Consider the following 17,215-nt stretch of genomic DNA (forward strand, 5'->3'; position numbering starts at 1 on the left):
AATAATCTACCATGGTTTGTTGTTGTTCTCTTAGCTTTCTTGTGGTTGACAAAAACTCTCAAGACCCGTGGCCTCCACTCCACCGCTTAAAGATAATAATGATCCCAATTGCTTCTCTATGCAACTTCTTTCTGAAGGGACAATGGCATAGCATGCCCCATCAAGGGCATAAATTTAAATGGATGAAGATTAGGTATAACTAAATGTCAGCGGATTTTTAATTTATCATACCACATATGTATTCAAATGTGACCAGGAAGTAAAGAGATAGTTCAAATTGTGGATAAAAATAAATGGAGAAAAATGAGTGTTCTAGTGCACTATGCCATAGTGTATATTTTTTGCTTAAAGTGAATCGATCTATTTAAGGGTAAACTGATATTTTTAGTTAGAGTTTTATGGTCAAGTTAAGAATCGAATCTTTTGATTAAGAAACTCAAATATTAAACTATTTATATTAACAATTTTGGTTGTTATAGTGTATTTTAAAACAATTTAAATTTCAGATTAAAAGATTCAAGTACCAAATCATGTATGGTAATAAATTTTTTATTGTTATAATGTATATTAAAACAGTTTAAATGCCCAAGTGAGGATTTTTTGAAGGGTTGGTTAAACCATTTGATTTTCTATTACTACAGTTTTGGACACGTTAATGTTTTTTAATGTAGCACATAATTTTGTGTTGGAGCATATTGCGCCACGCATCCAAGCACAAACAAAGAAGACGCCAAAACCCATATGATATCCCACGACCACGTGACTATGGGGGCTTCACAAATGACTTTATTTAAAGCAATGCGCTGCTAGCTGCTCCTTGAAACTTAACTAGTTGCTTATTTGTTCATAAATGAATGTGTTAAACCTAATTAATGAAGTTAGAGAGAGAACTGGACTAATTAAGCAGTGATCCAAACTACAAATAATGTGTTCTAGCTAGCTTGCACTATTTACCTTTTAGTCAGATCAAGACCATTCTTGTTTGTTCATCTATCACTACATGCATGTTGCACAAAGAAAAAACATTTACCCGTCATTTCTAAGTTATATTTAACTAATCTATCTACAATCTGATTAACTTATCTGAAGATAAGTTTTCACAACCAGACATTTCTAAATTATATTTTACTAATCTATTAGCAACCGGATTAGCTAAGTTTAAATTTAATAAGTTTTCTTTATGCTTCTATTTTTTAAAATAAATTTTAACTCCTAAAAAATATTAGAAAGAGTATTATTACTAACTCGATTCCAATTTTAACATATAATGTTCCCACTTTAATGGATTGTCAGTATTATTGTAGTAAAAAAAATGTATTAGTATTCTATTATTCATTCATGCGCTATGCTTTTTCTTACAATGCACTGTTAGAGACTTAGAGTGCATCTTAATCTATCCACAAGTTTACCAATTAACTAACATAATTTAATTTATGCTGATTACCCACACTGATAAGATTCTCTGCTCAGATTAGACGCCCCAATTGGCTACCTCTCCTCTGAATTGAAATCTGAGTGGTTACTTTGTCATTTTTTCATTCTCGCACCATCGCTGAAAGTTATTTTTGAAACAAATAAAACATTCTATCACAAATTTATTTCTATAACAATCACAAAAAGTTCTAATTTTCTGCAGTTGCTTTTGTTGAGGTATCACTTCAGATTCCTGTTCTTCCTGGTTATAATAGCATTACTCCTAAAATTAAGGCAAAACAAATGCGGCTAATTGTTTACAGTTTTTTTAATGTTTTTTTTTACAGAAATCAAATACATTACAGTATTATAAAACTTTGTAATATTATTATTTAATTAAAATAAAATTAGAATTTAACTTTCATTACTCATTATTGACGGATTGAGGTGGATTTCATTACCGTTACCAATATAAAAAATAAGCAATTAAATTTAAAATTAATACTTTTTAAAAAATATATATCAATTTACTCCAATTAAATGTAAGCAATATATAATGGCTATAAACCATTTTAGTCATCACATTTTTTTTTCTCTTTTAACTCACTCAAATGTGATTGCACACATTATAACCAACTTTCCAAACCACTCCTATTTTCTCTTATAAACTCTTGTGACAAATTAGTTATATTAACTTTTTTTTTAAAATGTTAAAAAAAATTTAAGAAAAAAAATTATGTGCTTAAAAAAGTATGTAGTACCTACATTTTGAGAAATTATTATGTGATTTATAATCATTATGATCCCATTTAATTATTTTTATAATTAAAAATTTAGCTAGATCTGATCCTAAGGATTCATTTGTGTCAATACAAGCCTTAAGTCTTAGTGAGCCTTTACCAATACACTTATAAGTTATTTACCAATAAAGTTCTTATGGGAATCAAACTTATGTTTTTTGGAAAGGTTTTTTTTATTAACTAGATCAATCTTTATTGACGATCCATTTAATTTTTATATAACATATAGTTAAGTATAATTAATAATTTCATGTAAATTAAAATTTTTAAATGTCACAAAAATAGATTAGAATCATGAATATTTGATAGTAAGAATTACACATTTATTTCTCATATAAAATAAAGAAGATTGAAAATGGGGAATCAATCTTGTAATTAGTGAATTCTCAATGTTAACTTATTTGGCCTGCAAAATCCTAAATTTTCTTTAATCATATTCATTGAAGTTAGTGTTTATATTTGTATCAACTTGAGTCAAAAGTTAGTTTGGTGGTGAAAGTAAAAAAGATGAGAGAGATAATAAGTTTTTTTTTTAAAGAAAAAAAAAAGATTAACAAACTAATAACATTAATATGATAGTAATATATCTGAATTTTTGTGATGATTAGTTGAATGTAATGCAAGTAAAGAAGTGAAGGATTACTTGAATTGAATATGACCTATGAGTTATTGTAAATAATCTTATCAACAAATTAAAAAAAATTGTATGTGAAGGGTAACTGATGAGGCACAGGAAAAGGTTACAAGAGGTCGATGCAGAGGATCGTTTCCCATAGTCTATAGTCTATAGTGTATGCTCCAATAGACTCACTCATTCTACGCCCACACACTGACACTGACCCATATCGCTGTGAAATGAAATTGCAAAGCTAAACAAACCATTTTCATTTAAAACGGCTCTTCTCTTCTCAGTCACTCCAACTTCTAATCTTTTTTCTCTTTCACTCACTGTTTCTCTTCTCCTCCGCATCTCGCAGCCGACAACGTAACGGTTCGCGGTACCCGTTGCTGCCGCCGCCGATCTTTCTCAGCCTCCACCGCCAGATTTACCTCTTCTCCTTTCGGATTCGCATTTCTCTTTCTCCACCGCAACACACTCACCTTCAGGTATTTCCTTCTTTCTTTTTCTTTTAAATGTTATTTTTGTTGTTCATTTGCGATCTGTAAATCAAATCAGACGGCTTTAGTGCATTACTCAAGATTATCATTGTTCTCGGAACTCTGCACTTGCATACGGAAAAAAATGTTTTTTTTAAAAATAGGAAAATGGACTTTAGGATATTGTCATGATGCAATTTAATGAGCGTGGAATTGGAGGATATTTGGTCTTCAATTGTAGGAAGTTGCTTGAATGTTACTTATGTTATGCTGTTTGGAGTAACCGTTTTTATTTTTATTTTTCAATGTCAGGGATACAAAATGATAGGATCCTTTCTGACCTGGGCCCTTGTGTATGTATTTTTGTTTGCTGTTCCAAATTTTCAGTTTTTTTATATGAATGGTTTGCTTTGTAATATTTGAAATTTAATGATTTTATTTGGCATTTGGTGTAATGGCAGGATGGTTTTTGGCTATGCTTATCCAGCTTATGAATGCTATAAAGTGGTTGAAAAGAATAAGCCGGAAATTGAACAACTTCGCTTTTGGTGCCAGTATTGGTATGCAGCAAATAACATGCTTGGTTCTGCTGTTTGTAAGAGAAATAATCGATTTTTTGGATTTTCAAGAGGTTGTTGCAAAAAAAAAAAAAGATTTTTTCCCTTCAGAATAGAGCTAGTTGAAACACACACATTTGTTGTTTGTGCTTAACTTAACATGACAACTTCTTGTGACAAATACTGATACCAACTTTCTTTTTCTGTGTTGCAGGATTTTGGTGGCTGTTTTGACAGTATGTGAGAGAGTTGGTGATACTTTTATATCATGGTAGAGGATTCTATCTTGCATGTATTCAGAGAATGTTATACTTAGATCTGCTTATTAACAAAAAAAAGTTTGTGATTTCTTATTTTTGAATTGATTTCTTCATGAAGGGTCCCAATGTACAGTGAAGCTAAGTTGGCATTTTTCATATTTCTGTGGTATCCTAAAACTAAGGTATAAAATTACTTGCTTTGTTAGAAAATCTGATATCATTTTCTTATTTGCTTCTCTTCAATATGACAGTAAAAATTGAAATTTGTGTTAGGGAACAACATATGTGTATGACTCCTTCTTCAGACCATATGTTGCGAAACATGAGACAGAAATTGATCGCAACTTATTGGAACTAAGGACAAGGGCAGGGGATATTGCAGTTTTGTATTGGCAAAGAGCTTTCAGTTATGGTCAGACTAGAATATATGACATTTTGCAATTTGTTGCTGCACAATCGACTCCAGCTCCTCGACCTGCTCAGGTAGTTAATTATGATTATGCATATTTTGTGTCTGCTATTATGTTTGAGGGTGACTAAGTATGCTAGAATATCAACTGTCAGCTTTCTTTCATGTGGCATTGAATTATACCGCATATCCTTGTTTATTCTGTTTTTTAATGCCAAGATATGTTTTTTATAAGTATGCCATGATACTGTTGAAGATACCACTATTTCCTTCCATGTTTGTATGTTGTTAAAAGTTATATACAGTCGATATTCATTTGTAACTTTTAATTGGTAGATTAATTAATTGTTGATTGGTCATTGAAAGGATATTTTGTTCTTTGTTATGCTACCTTTGAGGATTTTATCTCATTTCCTTCGCATTCTTCTTTATGCATAATCTCATGAACAAACAAATTGTCTCTTGAAACAACAGCCACGACCGGGTGTGAGGGGGGTTCGTCAACAGGCACCTGCAAAACCAGCTGCTGCAGCAGAACCACAAGTTGAGGAACCTCCATCTCCTACCTCTAGCACATCTTCAAGTCAGCTCCAGAGGGAGGTAGAAGAGGAATTGGGTTCTTCTCCACAAGTTCCTAAAGCACCCACATCTGTAACAGGTTTAAGTAACCAGAAAACTCCTGTAGCAGGTGTAAGTACTCAGAAGTCTGCTGGAGCAAGTTTAAGTACTCAGAAGTCTACTGGAGCAAGTTTGAGTACTCAGAAGTCTAATGTTGCACCTGAAACAACCAACCAATCTGCACCAGCAGAGGCAGAGCCAAAACAAATTGAAGCAGCTCCATCTTCAGCAAAAGAAAATGGGAACTCTCCTCCTACTTCTACAAAAGAGACCTTAATGGAAGAAAGCATTCGAGTTACACGTGGTAGACTAAGAAAAACCCGATCAGCAGGAACTCGCTAGCAAATGAATATTGTCAATTTTTAGTCTGAAATAGGGGTAGGTGGACAATGATGGGCATTGAATTGTTGTAAAACTTGATGTAAATCTGTTTTTCTAAGTTTCCATTCCATCTTCATTTTATATATTTTTTTCACAAATTTTGTCTTGGCATAGAAGCATTTGTAGCCTGATGCCACTTTATGTGGACTTAGATTTCAAGGGGGTGTTTGCATCGGCTGCTTTGTATAGCTGGTTTTCATGTTAGTGCAACAGTATTACCCAACATTTAAAGGGAAGGCAGAACTTCATTTATGAGGCAACTTTTGTCCATACTTTTTGCATGCATTAGGTGAAGCAGGTTGGTTATTCACCTGATCAACAAAAAAAGTTTGTTTGGCATTTTTAATATAGAATCTGCTTGGCAATCGAATTATTGATAGCCGTGATCAACATACAAACAGTGTACTCAACTAGAAATATTGAAAAAAGGGTCAATTCCCCTCGATCTGATATTTATATAAAAATTTCTTTATGATAAAGACCTGCGTACATGAATGAAGAATTTCGAGAGAGAAATTTGATTCATAACTGGATTTAAAATACTACATATCAATATCAAATGACTTGTTTGGGTATTAAGCACAATTTTTTTAAAATGATTAAAATTTCATGTGATTTTAATTAGTATTTGCAATGAAAGAATTTAAAAATTATTTTCTTTTTGTTTTTTGTTATATTTACAAAGATTTTTTTTAAGTGAATCAAATTTCTATTATTTATTTCTACACCTACCTCACTCCTTTCCTCTCCATCACTCTCTTTAACACCTCTCCCAAGTCCCAAGCCTTAATCGTTAGCAATTTTTTTTTTTTTTTAGTAATAAGATACAAATTTACGCTTTTATCTAAATTAGAATATACAACTTTATAAGTGATTACTCTTGCTATCTTAATCAGACATTTTTAATATTCTCTCAACTCTTTTTTTGTAGTCTCTTTTTACTTTTCGATGAGCATTCTTCATAGAAGTTAATTATATAAAAACAAATATTTATCACGTGCGATGCTAAAATACTAGTAAATAGAAAAATATCAATGTTTAATTTTGTTTGTATGAAATTATATTGAAATTAGAATATCAAATACTTAATATTGGATTTTTATAGTTTTTAACCATTCATGATAAATATTTTTCAAGTTTTTATTATTTAAAAATTAGCTCATTTTTTTGGGTAAAATTTTATATTTAAATATAATTTTTTTAAAAATGAAATTTTACATAAGAAATGAAGCTTTTTACGAAAATAGAGAATTTGAAATATATGAAATTTGAATTTTTTTCCAAATCAAATAATTTAATTGAAATTTCTAATTTTCTGTACATTTCAAATTCCTTAATTTCTTTTTTTTTTAATCTAAATACTTCCTTAATGGATTTTCTTCTTCCCATCACGTGAATACTTTGATAAACTCTTAGGTGCAGGATAGGAAATATGAGTTAGTAGAAAGTTGGATTGCATGGTTTCTATTTTCAAACGGGAAGTGTCAAGAGTATTTAGAATTTGACGTTGAAGGAAGGCAGACGTGTTCAATAAATTATTTAACTTAAGTTTGACTTGGGATTTTAGAACAAATTTGTACCGTTACAACAAAGATCTGGTTGTTTTTTAATTGACTTGATTTTATATACTTAATTTTTAGTTAAATGCGCATTTTCATTTTGCAATGAAATAATTTTTATTGTGATACTTAATTTTGGTTATAAATGTTTCAGACGTAATATTAAAAGAGCTACTTTCTACCGCAACTTAAATCGTGATTTGATGCTAAAAAAATTGTAGAGACACCACTAATAATTTTTCAAACATTAGTTTATGGATAAAGCTCATGAAACATTGTTTTTATTTTATTTTTTTTTCAATGTTCAATGAAAGCACAATAACAAAATATAGGAACTAGAGATAAATATGCTGAAATCTAGTTTGGCAAAAATTCTTGTAGAACCAGAAATTCGTTGAAAGGTTTGTACATATTTGAAAAGGAGAGAATGTTGAGGTAAGATGTACGAGTGTTTAATATCCTCACATTTTAGTCTGACAATTGTAAACAACCTTGCAATCTTTAATATTATGCAATAACAAAACAGATTGTACGATCATTTCTAGCGTTTTCCCACTCCAAATGGTAGCACATGCACGTGATTCATCACAATTCACAAGGGTTAAAAAAGAGTGATATGATATGAGATGGGTTGGGGCAGGGAATTTCCTCTAGCCGTTAGCATTACCCTTGACTTTTGACAATCTTATCCAAGTCCCAGAAATCCATCATTGTCGAGAATTTAGTTAATTTGTATTATATCTTTGATCTTTGATTAGAAAGGGAGTACCAAAATGTAAATAATAATAATAGTAATAATTTTGATGATGTTTTTTTTATAGTGTAAAACGCATGTATCTTTCGTGGGAATCGGGAAGGACTACGAATTATGATAGATAGTAAAATTCTTTTTTTAAATATTTAACACACATGTATATTTGAGATTTAAATCGAATTCTGATTAAGTTTAAATAATTTCACTTAATTGATTCATGCGATTTTGAAGATGGTTTACCGGTGTGGGAAAATGCAAAATAGGTGGCATCAACTGTCCTATATTCCAATTGGTTTGAGTAATATTTGGCAACGCCTATTCAAAGAGTTGATTAGTGTATATTATTTCTCAATCAACATCAAGAATGAGATTATCTTTTTATTGTTGGTTTTTAGAATGAGATTAGCTTTGAGTCATCGCAAATATATATGACGGCATAACCAAAGTGGGCCTATAAAAATGCAGTTCCTTCTCTATGCCACTCTCCATGAGCGTGACAGCCCAACCAATCCTGCAAAAGTAGCAAAACCTCAATCCACTTTGGCATAAATATCTATTAACAATATATTTTTTAACAGATTTCTTTTAATGTTATTTTAATATTAGTTAAAGTTTATTAAAACTCATTAAATAAGAGAAAATTTCATAATTTCAATAAATTTTAACTAATAATAAAAACTGTATTCAAAAGAGTAAGTTAACAAGTGTGATACAACCATTTTTTTTTAAATATTCTTGTTACAACTCTAATACTCCCACTACGTATTTCTTTTACAATAATGGAATGCTATACTTTACATTTATGTGCTCACTACATATTTATATATCTCTTTTATCTGTTTACTAACGAGAAATGCTAATAATACATAATGGATATTTTTGGAAGAGCAACAAAAAGAAAAACTCCATCACCATAGGCTGTTCTTGGAAAATCAACAAAAAAAAGGTAAATTAAATAGTAATTTGACGCCACTGGAGAGCGATCCATCACCAGTATTGTTGAGCATCCATTGCTAGTGAAAGCATCTGTTGCTCTTCATACGTACATAATGGATGCCATAACAATCAGCAATCATTATATAACTGTATCTTCCCCCCCCTAATTTCACAGCAATTGAAAAATAGAAATAAAATATAATAATGAAGTAATTGTGAGGCTCATTTAAGTAAAATTTCAGAGTTATATGATTAGAATAAAAAGTTGATTGAATTGTTCAAAGTAGTAAAAATGATGTAATATTATGAAGAGTGAAAATTTATGTACAATCATTTTTAACATGTTGAAGTTGTTTAGTTGGATTTTCCCTAACTTATTGCTATGTCCCACAGTTGCTTTTAAATTTTAAAACTCCTTACCAACTTTTTTAATTGTATCTTGGTAACACACATTTGTTGGAGGGCCTATTTGCTAAACTACAACAACTAATTCCTCTTATTGTGGTGTTTGGTACTAGTTTAGACATACATTGTAATTGTTTTCAACAATTTAAAATTAATTCTATTAAAATCCTTCGTACCAAACTCTAAAACAAATAGGTTTGAATTAAAAGGTTCTAGATCAATTAAAAAAAACTTTTAAAAATTATTGGGTTGGAATAAAAAGTTGGTTGTGATATTATGATGAAGTGTGAATGAACAATGGTTTGCTTGAATGAAGTTGCTCAAAAATACGCACGCGTACTAAAAGGGATTTCGAGTACTGTATGGATATTTTTAATATAAGTAAAACTTTAAAAAGTATAAATAAAAATATTTAAAATTATAAGTGAGAAATACATAAGTAATTCAAATAAGTATTTTAAGATTTATATACCAAAAAAGCACAAGTATTTAAGATTTAGGGAGAAACAATGAAATTTAGGCCAACACAACCATAATTTTTTTTAAAAAAATAACATTAATATCAATTAAACCTTCTAGAATCATCTGTCAAAAAAACCCTTCTAGATCATAAAGCCAACATTTTATAGACTTTCAATTTTAACCTATAAGATATCAAATTCTTGTTAAGAGTTGGATAGAAATGTTTACGCACAGCAGTTTTTTAATACAAAAGAAAGAGCTTAAAATCAATGCCAAGGATCCGATTTTCTATTAGTTTTTTTAATAAGTAACAATAAAGTTCCATCAGAGTAACAAAAATTAAATTCGTAAGAGACTTCATAAACGAATTGCTAAAAAAGAATTTAAGCAATTTGGGATCTTTGATTATTCTACTGCATTGAAATAAATAATAATAAAAAAAAAGAGAAATAGCAACGAAATAGAAAACATTACTGAGTCTTAGCTTAGTTGGGGAGGTATGAGACAAAAAGGCTTAAATTGTGTGAATCTCGGCTTGCAAAACACTGAACATACGTTAGCAAACAAAATCCTTTTGTAACTTTGGAACTCAATTTTTAGAGGCTGCTCCAGAATGGATATATCCAAACATAGGCTTAGGCTTCATAGTTTGATTTAACATTGAAAGCGGAATTAGATAAAAATTAATTTTGAAAAGACAAGAAATTGCATTGAAATGTGTTAAATTTGAAAAGCGATAGAAGTGAATTCCTTGTGATAAAACAAATAAAAAGTGAGTACTGATGAGATTTTAGGAGACAAGAAAAATCATCTAAAATACAAAATCTATAAGAATATCATAATATTACAGCCCACAATAAATTTATGCGCCAATTAAAAGGTTTGCAGACAGTAAACATGAAAAAAAAAAAAAAAGACTAGTGTACAGTGGCCATATTTTTCCTTTGGGCGACCAAAATCTCGTCAGAAACTAAAAAAATGTTGAATTAGTACATTATAAAGCAGAAACACAATTGGTCATTGGGATTCATGTGCTATTATCCAAAGGAGAGAAAGTTAGTAATCAAAGCAAAACTGAATATTCATTCTGTGCTGCATATCTTAGTCCCACTGAGAATGTAGCCCCCAAATGAGCTCATTTGCATGCATGGGTGAGTTCTAGATGGAAGTACCTGCCATATATATATATATATGAATAAATTGTTAAAGGGGGTCTGTATTTTGTACCATAAAAAAAATTGATATGAATAACATAAATAATGTAACCAAAGGACTTCATAAAACTTTCTCTAGTTTCATAATATTGAAAGGAATGACACAAACTTATACCTGGTATTCACGCAGCCAAGGCTCTGTTATTTGCAATCCAATAGCCATTTTCTCAAGCTGTAAATTGTGCATGCAAGTTGCAAGAGGCTGCATTTTATTCAATGAACAAACAAGGAAGATTCTGTTAACAATCTTATTAATCAATTGACATTGTTTAATCAATTGTCAAAAAGCAGCACTCCGCTTCTTTAAATATGCATAAGGATTTGATTAATGTAAGTCAGAAAACAAGTGACTTCTTAAAAATTGTTAGTATTCAAAGTCTATCTTTGATATGTTCCTAAGGTTATATAAACAAAGCTACCCAGATAAAACAGTATTACATTCCCAACATAAAAGAATTAAAAGAAACTAAACCAATTAATTGATAATATTATCATGCACGGATGCCTTTAAATCATATCACGACTAAGTTTGAAATGTGAAATAAATACCTGAAGATATTGGTGATAAATAGCAAATGGAGCAGAGTCTGCTAAAAGGGGCAAGATATCTCTAACCAATGTCCAAGTATCCAACTCTGGTGCAGCAATAATTAGACTGTACGCATGGAAAAGAGGAAAATGCTCTCAATTCAATGATTCTTTGAACAGTGAGGCAAATATTTAAACTTATATACCTAGAAAAACCATTTTCCTTCCACAAGTCAATGATTTCTTTTTGCGCCCTTTCTCCGGCCTTTGGAGCTTTCCAAACTTCTTTAGCAGGTTCAGTATTCTCAGCCCCAAGATCAGAAATTCCATTTTCCGATGAATGAGAGATATCCTCCATGCTGGTCGATGCAGATATTTGATCCTGCACACTTCATAACTTCAGACAGTGTGCAAACAACAAGATAGAACTGAGCAGGAGATCAAGGAGGTCCTACTTACATTTGACTGGCTTTCCACATTGCACGCATCATCAGGTTGCAGAGTTTGTTCAGGTGATTCTTTTTGTGATAACAAGTCAGAAATGGGAGACCGTACAATTCTGCAAATAGAAGATGATAGTAAAGCCAGAGGCAAGAACCAAACATACACATGCAAACTGACCAGCTAATGTGGCTGTAAACAGTGTAATAGACAAGTGATTTGAAGTCATTTTCTTTGGTTTTCAGATAGTAACATGGAATTAATTTAATTATATCCATAGATATCTCTGAAGAAACTTCCATAAAATTTTCTATTTTTTCTTTGGCTTCATAAATTATTAAAAGAAAAAATGTGTCTAAAACTACTCATTTGAAAGAAAAAATATTTTGCATTAATATCATAAAAAATATCCAGGTCAAAACAAAGAACATCCAAAACTATCTTTGAAAAATTAAAGCTTAAGAAAATGCTAACTGTTTCTCTTTTAGTGTAATCACTACTGCAAAAAGAGTGATAAAAAAACCATTTAGATGATTTTAACAAGGAAAATAGTTTGGTGAATGCAATAAAACACATATCTGACCTCTTGCAGATTTCATCACTTAAGTTAAATATCCTCACAATATCCATGGAATATGGTGCCTGCCCAATATATGAGTTGCATACAAAACCAGTACCTGTAAAATTCGCAATATCACTTGCTCAGTCAGAAGATTGTGTAAAACAAAAGTGAATATATCTACATATCAACAGTAAAGTGCTATTTTCTTTATATCTCAATTGTTGACATGTGAAGTTGTGATCATTCACACTTAATTACACATTTTATTGGGGAAAATAGCAATATCTAAATGGCAAACTCAGTTTAATTTATACCATACCTCCTAAACGTTCTGCCACAGCACCAGTAAGAAGGCCACCAACCATATCAACTACAAGAATGTCAGAATTTGAAGAAACATTACCCATGGAAAGTAGAAGGGACAATGTGTCCACCCGCAAGAATCTGAATCATTATATAGTTAGTTAGAAACAATATCAAGGATATATGCATCACTTAATCTAGAGAAAATAAACCCACTATTTTAATTCTATAAACAGCCAAATATGTAATTTTGTATGTATGTACGGCAAACAGGATACACAAGTCCACAACAAAGACAAATAAACTCAGAATATTTACATCCTCACACCGATAATAAATTCAGAAGACTGGCTACTTCTCAAACCCATATTTCAACACAAAAAGGTGTTTTTAGCAGGGTGTGGTAAAATTAAAGAATAAGTTATATTGACTCAAGTTTTTGGTTTACAAAAAAAAAACACAAAATTAGCAATTGTGCAGCCTGCATATCTAGTCAAATCTTTAACATGTCCAATGTTTGAAATTTGCTCTATTCTATTCTATAACTTTTTCCTCTTCTTTGATTAAAACCATATGCATACATTAAAGATATTACAATGCTTGTTGCTCACAGTTTACATCATGCTCCAAAAGAATAACTCAATTCTAATAGAAAATAAACGAAAATGGTAAACCTGCAAGGAAAAATAGCCTTCACATGACCAAGATAAAGACTCACCCAATTTTAGATGGATACTTCTTAAAATAGGCCTCACATATACTGGAGAAAACAGATGATAACAACCGTAAGTAAGAGAGTAAAGACTCAAAATATCAAAAAACTGATACAGTATACATATTACATCTACAGATATGCTTGACAAAATATAAAATAAGTCACAAAATGCTTCATAGGAGATAAATATTATATTCTTGATATTTTCAGGAATAATTTATTTCCAATGTCCAAAGAGCATGCTATATCTATTCACCAAAAAAATAAAAAAGAACATGCTCTCTACATGATTCTATTGTTTGTTGAATCAAATATAATGGCCCTGGTCCCACTTCCATCAGACAGTTTGTAGTACATTGACAAAAGGCATAGCAGCATAATGTCATTTCCATCAACAGAACAAAACCCAGAATGTCCAAATAAGCTAGATCTTTCAGGTAATCTTTTATATCAAGGCACAGTTATCGGTTGCATGGAGAGAAAAATGTGAACCATTTATAAAATGTAAAAATCTAGTGATAACAACAGCAGAGGAAAATAATCAAGGTCACCTTCGAGCAACAGGACGCCTCATAAGTACTTTTGGTGCATATTTCTTCTGCTTCTTAAGTCTATATTTCTCCTGCAAAAATAGCATAAGATTCACTTCAATTTCATTCCTAAAATTAATATATATATACACACACACACACAATTTGGTCCCAAAAATTTCCATCTATACTAAGTAGTCCCCAAAGTTGTCAACATGCTAACAAGTTCAACCTTAGCAGTAAGTGATGAAAGTGTTCGCAAGTTGGCAATCTGAGCAAATACACTGTGTAAGCAGAAACTTTTTGGAACCAAAACAATACAAATGATACAAGCAATATTTTTAGGTAAACAAATTGTATAGTATTTTCTTCAAAGTAAACAATCTAAGCTTTTCATGCGTCAAAATACCTGTGAGAATGATGTTTTCTTCTCGAATGTTGCACTATTGGCAATGAGAGCTTCAATTATTTCATTACCTCCCGCACCCTGTCTGCATAAAAGATACAGTTTATTCTTTCACTACTGAATCCCACAAGATTGGCAAAGAAATAATAACTCAACAGTTCATTTCAGAAAAGCAAGTAGAATTCACACAAACAAAGAATGGCACAAAAACTGCATTCGAATTATATCACTTGTAAAATCAAGGTCACAAAACCAAAAACATCCCAAAATAACACCTAAAAATCTTCACCATACATTTCATTTGAATCCCCAAAATCTAATAATACCAAGAACCAAAATTCAACCAAGGGAAGATGCACTCACCTTCGCATGGCTTCTATATCCTCACCAGTCAGGCTCTGTGCCGTGTTATTGTCAACCAAGGCACGATTGTCCCTCGAATCAACATTTGCTCGACCATCTCTCACTTCTTCAGGATTATTATCATTATTAACTTTGTCCCTGGACTCGACACTTACTTGACCATCTCTTACTTCTTCAGCATTATTACCATTAACTAAATCACAAATAGAGAGGCACCATACATGTTAGAGTGCAGGGAAGTATCCCAATTAAACTTCAAAGAAACAAAAAAACAATCACATTGACTCATTCACTCACTTAGAAAGAAACATATACCCCGTCCATTATAATTGTCGTCCTTGTTTTACAAGGACCAAAAAAACTGATAAATGAATGAAATAGAATGACAATTTTACAAAATTAACCTTATGATCATTAACTCATTTTTAATTTTTGTAGTTTATATCATTAATATTATAAGAGATATAAGTGGAAAAAGGCAATTAATGTTAAGTTGAAAAGACATTTATTTATTCTTGCAGAAACGATTATTATGAGACGGAGGGAGTAACGAATAAGGCGGTTAGAAACTAACAAAGGCAATTGAAGCATAACCAAAAGTGAATAATAAGATAGCAACAACAAATATTAAGAATGGCAAAAAAGTAAATAGATGAAAAGGGAACATGCCTTGTGCGGGAGAGAGGAAAGGTCCATCGACTTGAAAAACAGTACCGAAGGGACAGCCAATTAACGGTTGCAGAGAGCAGTTCTTATTCCCAATCTTCAATTTTCTAATGAAGAAAAAAACAATTTTTATTATTTAGAAATAAATAAAATATTAAACAAAAAAGAAAAAGAGAAGAAAAGAAAAACTGACGCAGCGGGGGAGAGACGAGCGAAAACGAGACGGTCACCGTCGTTGATGTCGAGCAAGACGCTGCAACCTTCCCATGTGACTCTGCTACTACTACTTTCACACATCTTTCTAGTTTCTATGAACGAAAACTATTGATAACTTGAGTGAAATTCAGAGAAAGAGAGAGAGAGATCTAATACTAATATGAATGAATCTATGTATCTTTGTTTGTGTTGTGCAACTGCAACAACATGCGTCACAATACCAGACCAGACATAAACCCCTGACAAACAAACATGAGACAGAGACTCACTAGGGTATTAGTATTAGGAGGATTTAGGATCTATTTTACCGCTGCGTTTTATTTTACACCACTTGGGCTCAGAACTGCATAAATCTTTTATCTATCCTTTGCCGCCTGGGCCTCAACGTTATTTCAACTATTGGGCTCTCCCTTTCGTATTCTTGTCTTTTGCTAAATACACCTTCTGTTTGCTAAGTTAACCCCCTTTCTTCTCATTAAATTTGTTTTAACCCATTATACCATTTTAACCCTGTTTCTACACACACCCCACTAATGTGTTCTTCGCATAAGTTGTGTTGGAGCCCAGTGTTTACACTTACACCATGATCTGGGGGTTCCGCAAAGCAAGCATGGCCAAGAGTGCACACAAGGTGTTCGATAAAAGGTGCTACGAATCCAACATGGTTACTTTCAACACGTTGATCCACGAGTTTTGTAAAAGAGGTGACATGGAGGGTGCTCGGAGGGTTTTTGACAGATTGGTGGAGAGTCAAAGTTGCAAGCCGGATGTGGTGAGTTTTACCTTGGCAAACAGGGAGGTGTAACTTAACAAGCTAATAGGTCTAACTCTAAGCAAGTTTCTCCTCTTGTAATTTGGGATTCCCCTTCCCCTCCCATCCTTCCAAACTATCCTTCTTCAATATAGTATTGGGTGATCTCTATGTTTCTTTTCCAAAAAACAATTCCAGTAATTTAATTTCGAAATGAATTAAACTCCCTTTCAAAAAATTTAATTAGAAAAGAAACAACAACAAATTTATTTACTTTAAATGAGAATAATTTTAAAATAATAATTAAAGTGCAATTAAGAGTGTAATTGCTGGGAGTGGATATTGAACACTTAATATTAATTAATATCACTCATTTATAAATAATTAATATTATTTAAGAGGTGCATAAAATAAAATATTCTAAAACCTTGGCATAAGTGATTTGTGTCGGATAAATATAAGCTATTCTAATTAACAGATAAAAGATAGATTAATCTTATCTAAGAGATAAAAGATATCCCTCCTCGAACTAGAACATTGGAAGATTGTGAACCTAACTATTTAAATTTAAAATACGAAAACAAAATCTTTATATTTATCCTATCCAAAAGATCAAATAGCAAATTAGATAAGCAAACAATTATCTACATCTGTTATTAAATATGAATTTGGATGATAAGTGATTCTAAATTGATTTAACTACACATACTTAATTAGGTCACCTACCCATACTATAGTAGGGTGGATCGATCATGACGTCTTTTCGTTGTAGTTGTTATGTTATTTTTTATTTTTATTTTTTCATTGTAGTTGTTAAATGATTTTATTTCAAATATTTGGTATGGAATTTGATCTAGTTTATACTTTT

General features: G+C 31.4%; 2 protein-coding genes across 2 annotated transcripts; one reads left to right on the plus strand and one right to left on the minus strand.

The window, feature by feature from the left end:
• Positions 1–3,017: 3,017 nt before the first annotated feature.
• On the plus strand, positions 3,018–5,806 carry LOC114392158 (HVA22-like protein i). The gene is made up of 7 exons (XM_028353201.1): positions 3,018–3,320; positions 3,624–3,664; positions 3,773–3,871; positions 4,083–4,139; positions 4,247–4,310; positions 4,402–4,611; positions 5,012–5,806. The coding sequence occupies exons 2-7, from the start codon at positions 3,633–3,635 to the stop codon at positions 5,495–5,497; spliced, it is 948 nt and encodes a 315-aa protein (XP_028209002.1). The 5' UTR covers positions 3,018–3,320; positions 3,624–3,632; the 3' UTR covers positions 5,498–5,806.
• A 4,651-nt stretch (positions 5,807–10,457) lies between these two features.
• Positions 10,458–15,884, minus strand: LOC114392037 (tRNA (adenine(58)-N(1))-methyltransferase non-catalytic subunit trm6-like). Its single transcript, XM_028353074.1, has 13 exons — positions 15,574–15,884; positions 15,384–15,487; positions 14,715–14,907; positions 14,355–14,436; positions 13,967–14,037; positions 13,419–13,460; positions 12,717–12,841; positions 12,419–12,512; positions 11,854–11,953; positions 11,601–11,776; positions 11,416–11,521; positions 10,982–11,068; positions 10,458–10,824 (listed from the first exon to the last, which is right to left on the minus strand). Exons 1-13 carry the CDS (start codon positions 15,675–15,677, stop codon positions 10,735–10,737), a joined length of 1,374 nt encoding a protein of 457 aa, XP_028208875.1. The 5' UTR covers positions 15,678–15,884; the 3' UTR covers positions 10,458–10,734.
• Between the last annotated feature and the right edge of the window lie 1,331 nt (positions 15,885–17,215).

This window comes from Glycine soja, chromosome 17, assembly GCF_004193775.1.
Source record: "Glycine soja cultivar W05 chromosome 17, ASM419377v2, whole genome shotgun sequence".
NCBI lineage: Eukaryota > Viridiplantae > Streptophyta > Magnoliopsida > Fabales > Fabaceae > Glycine > Glycine soja.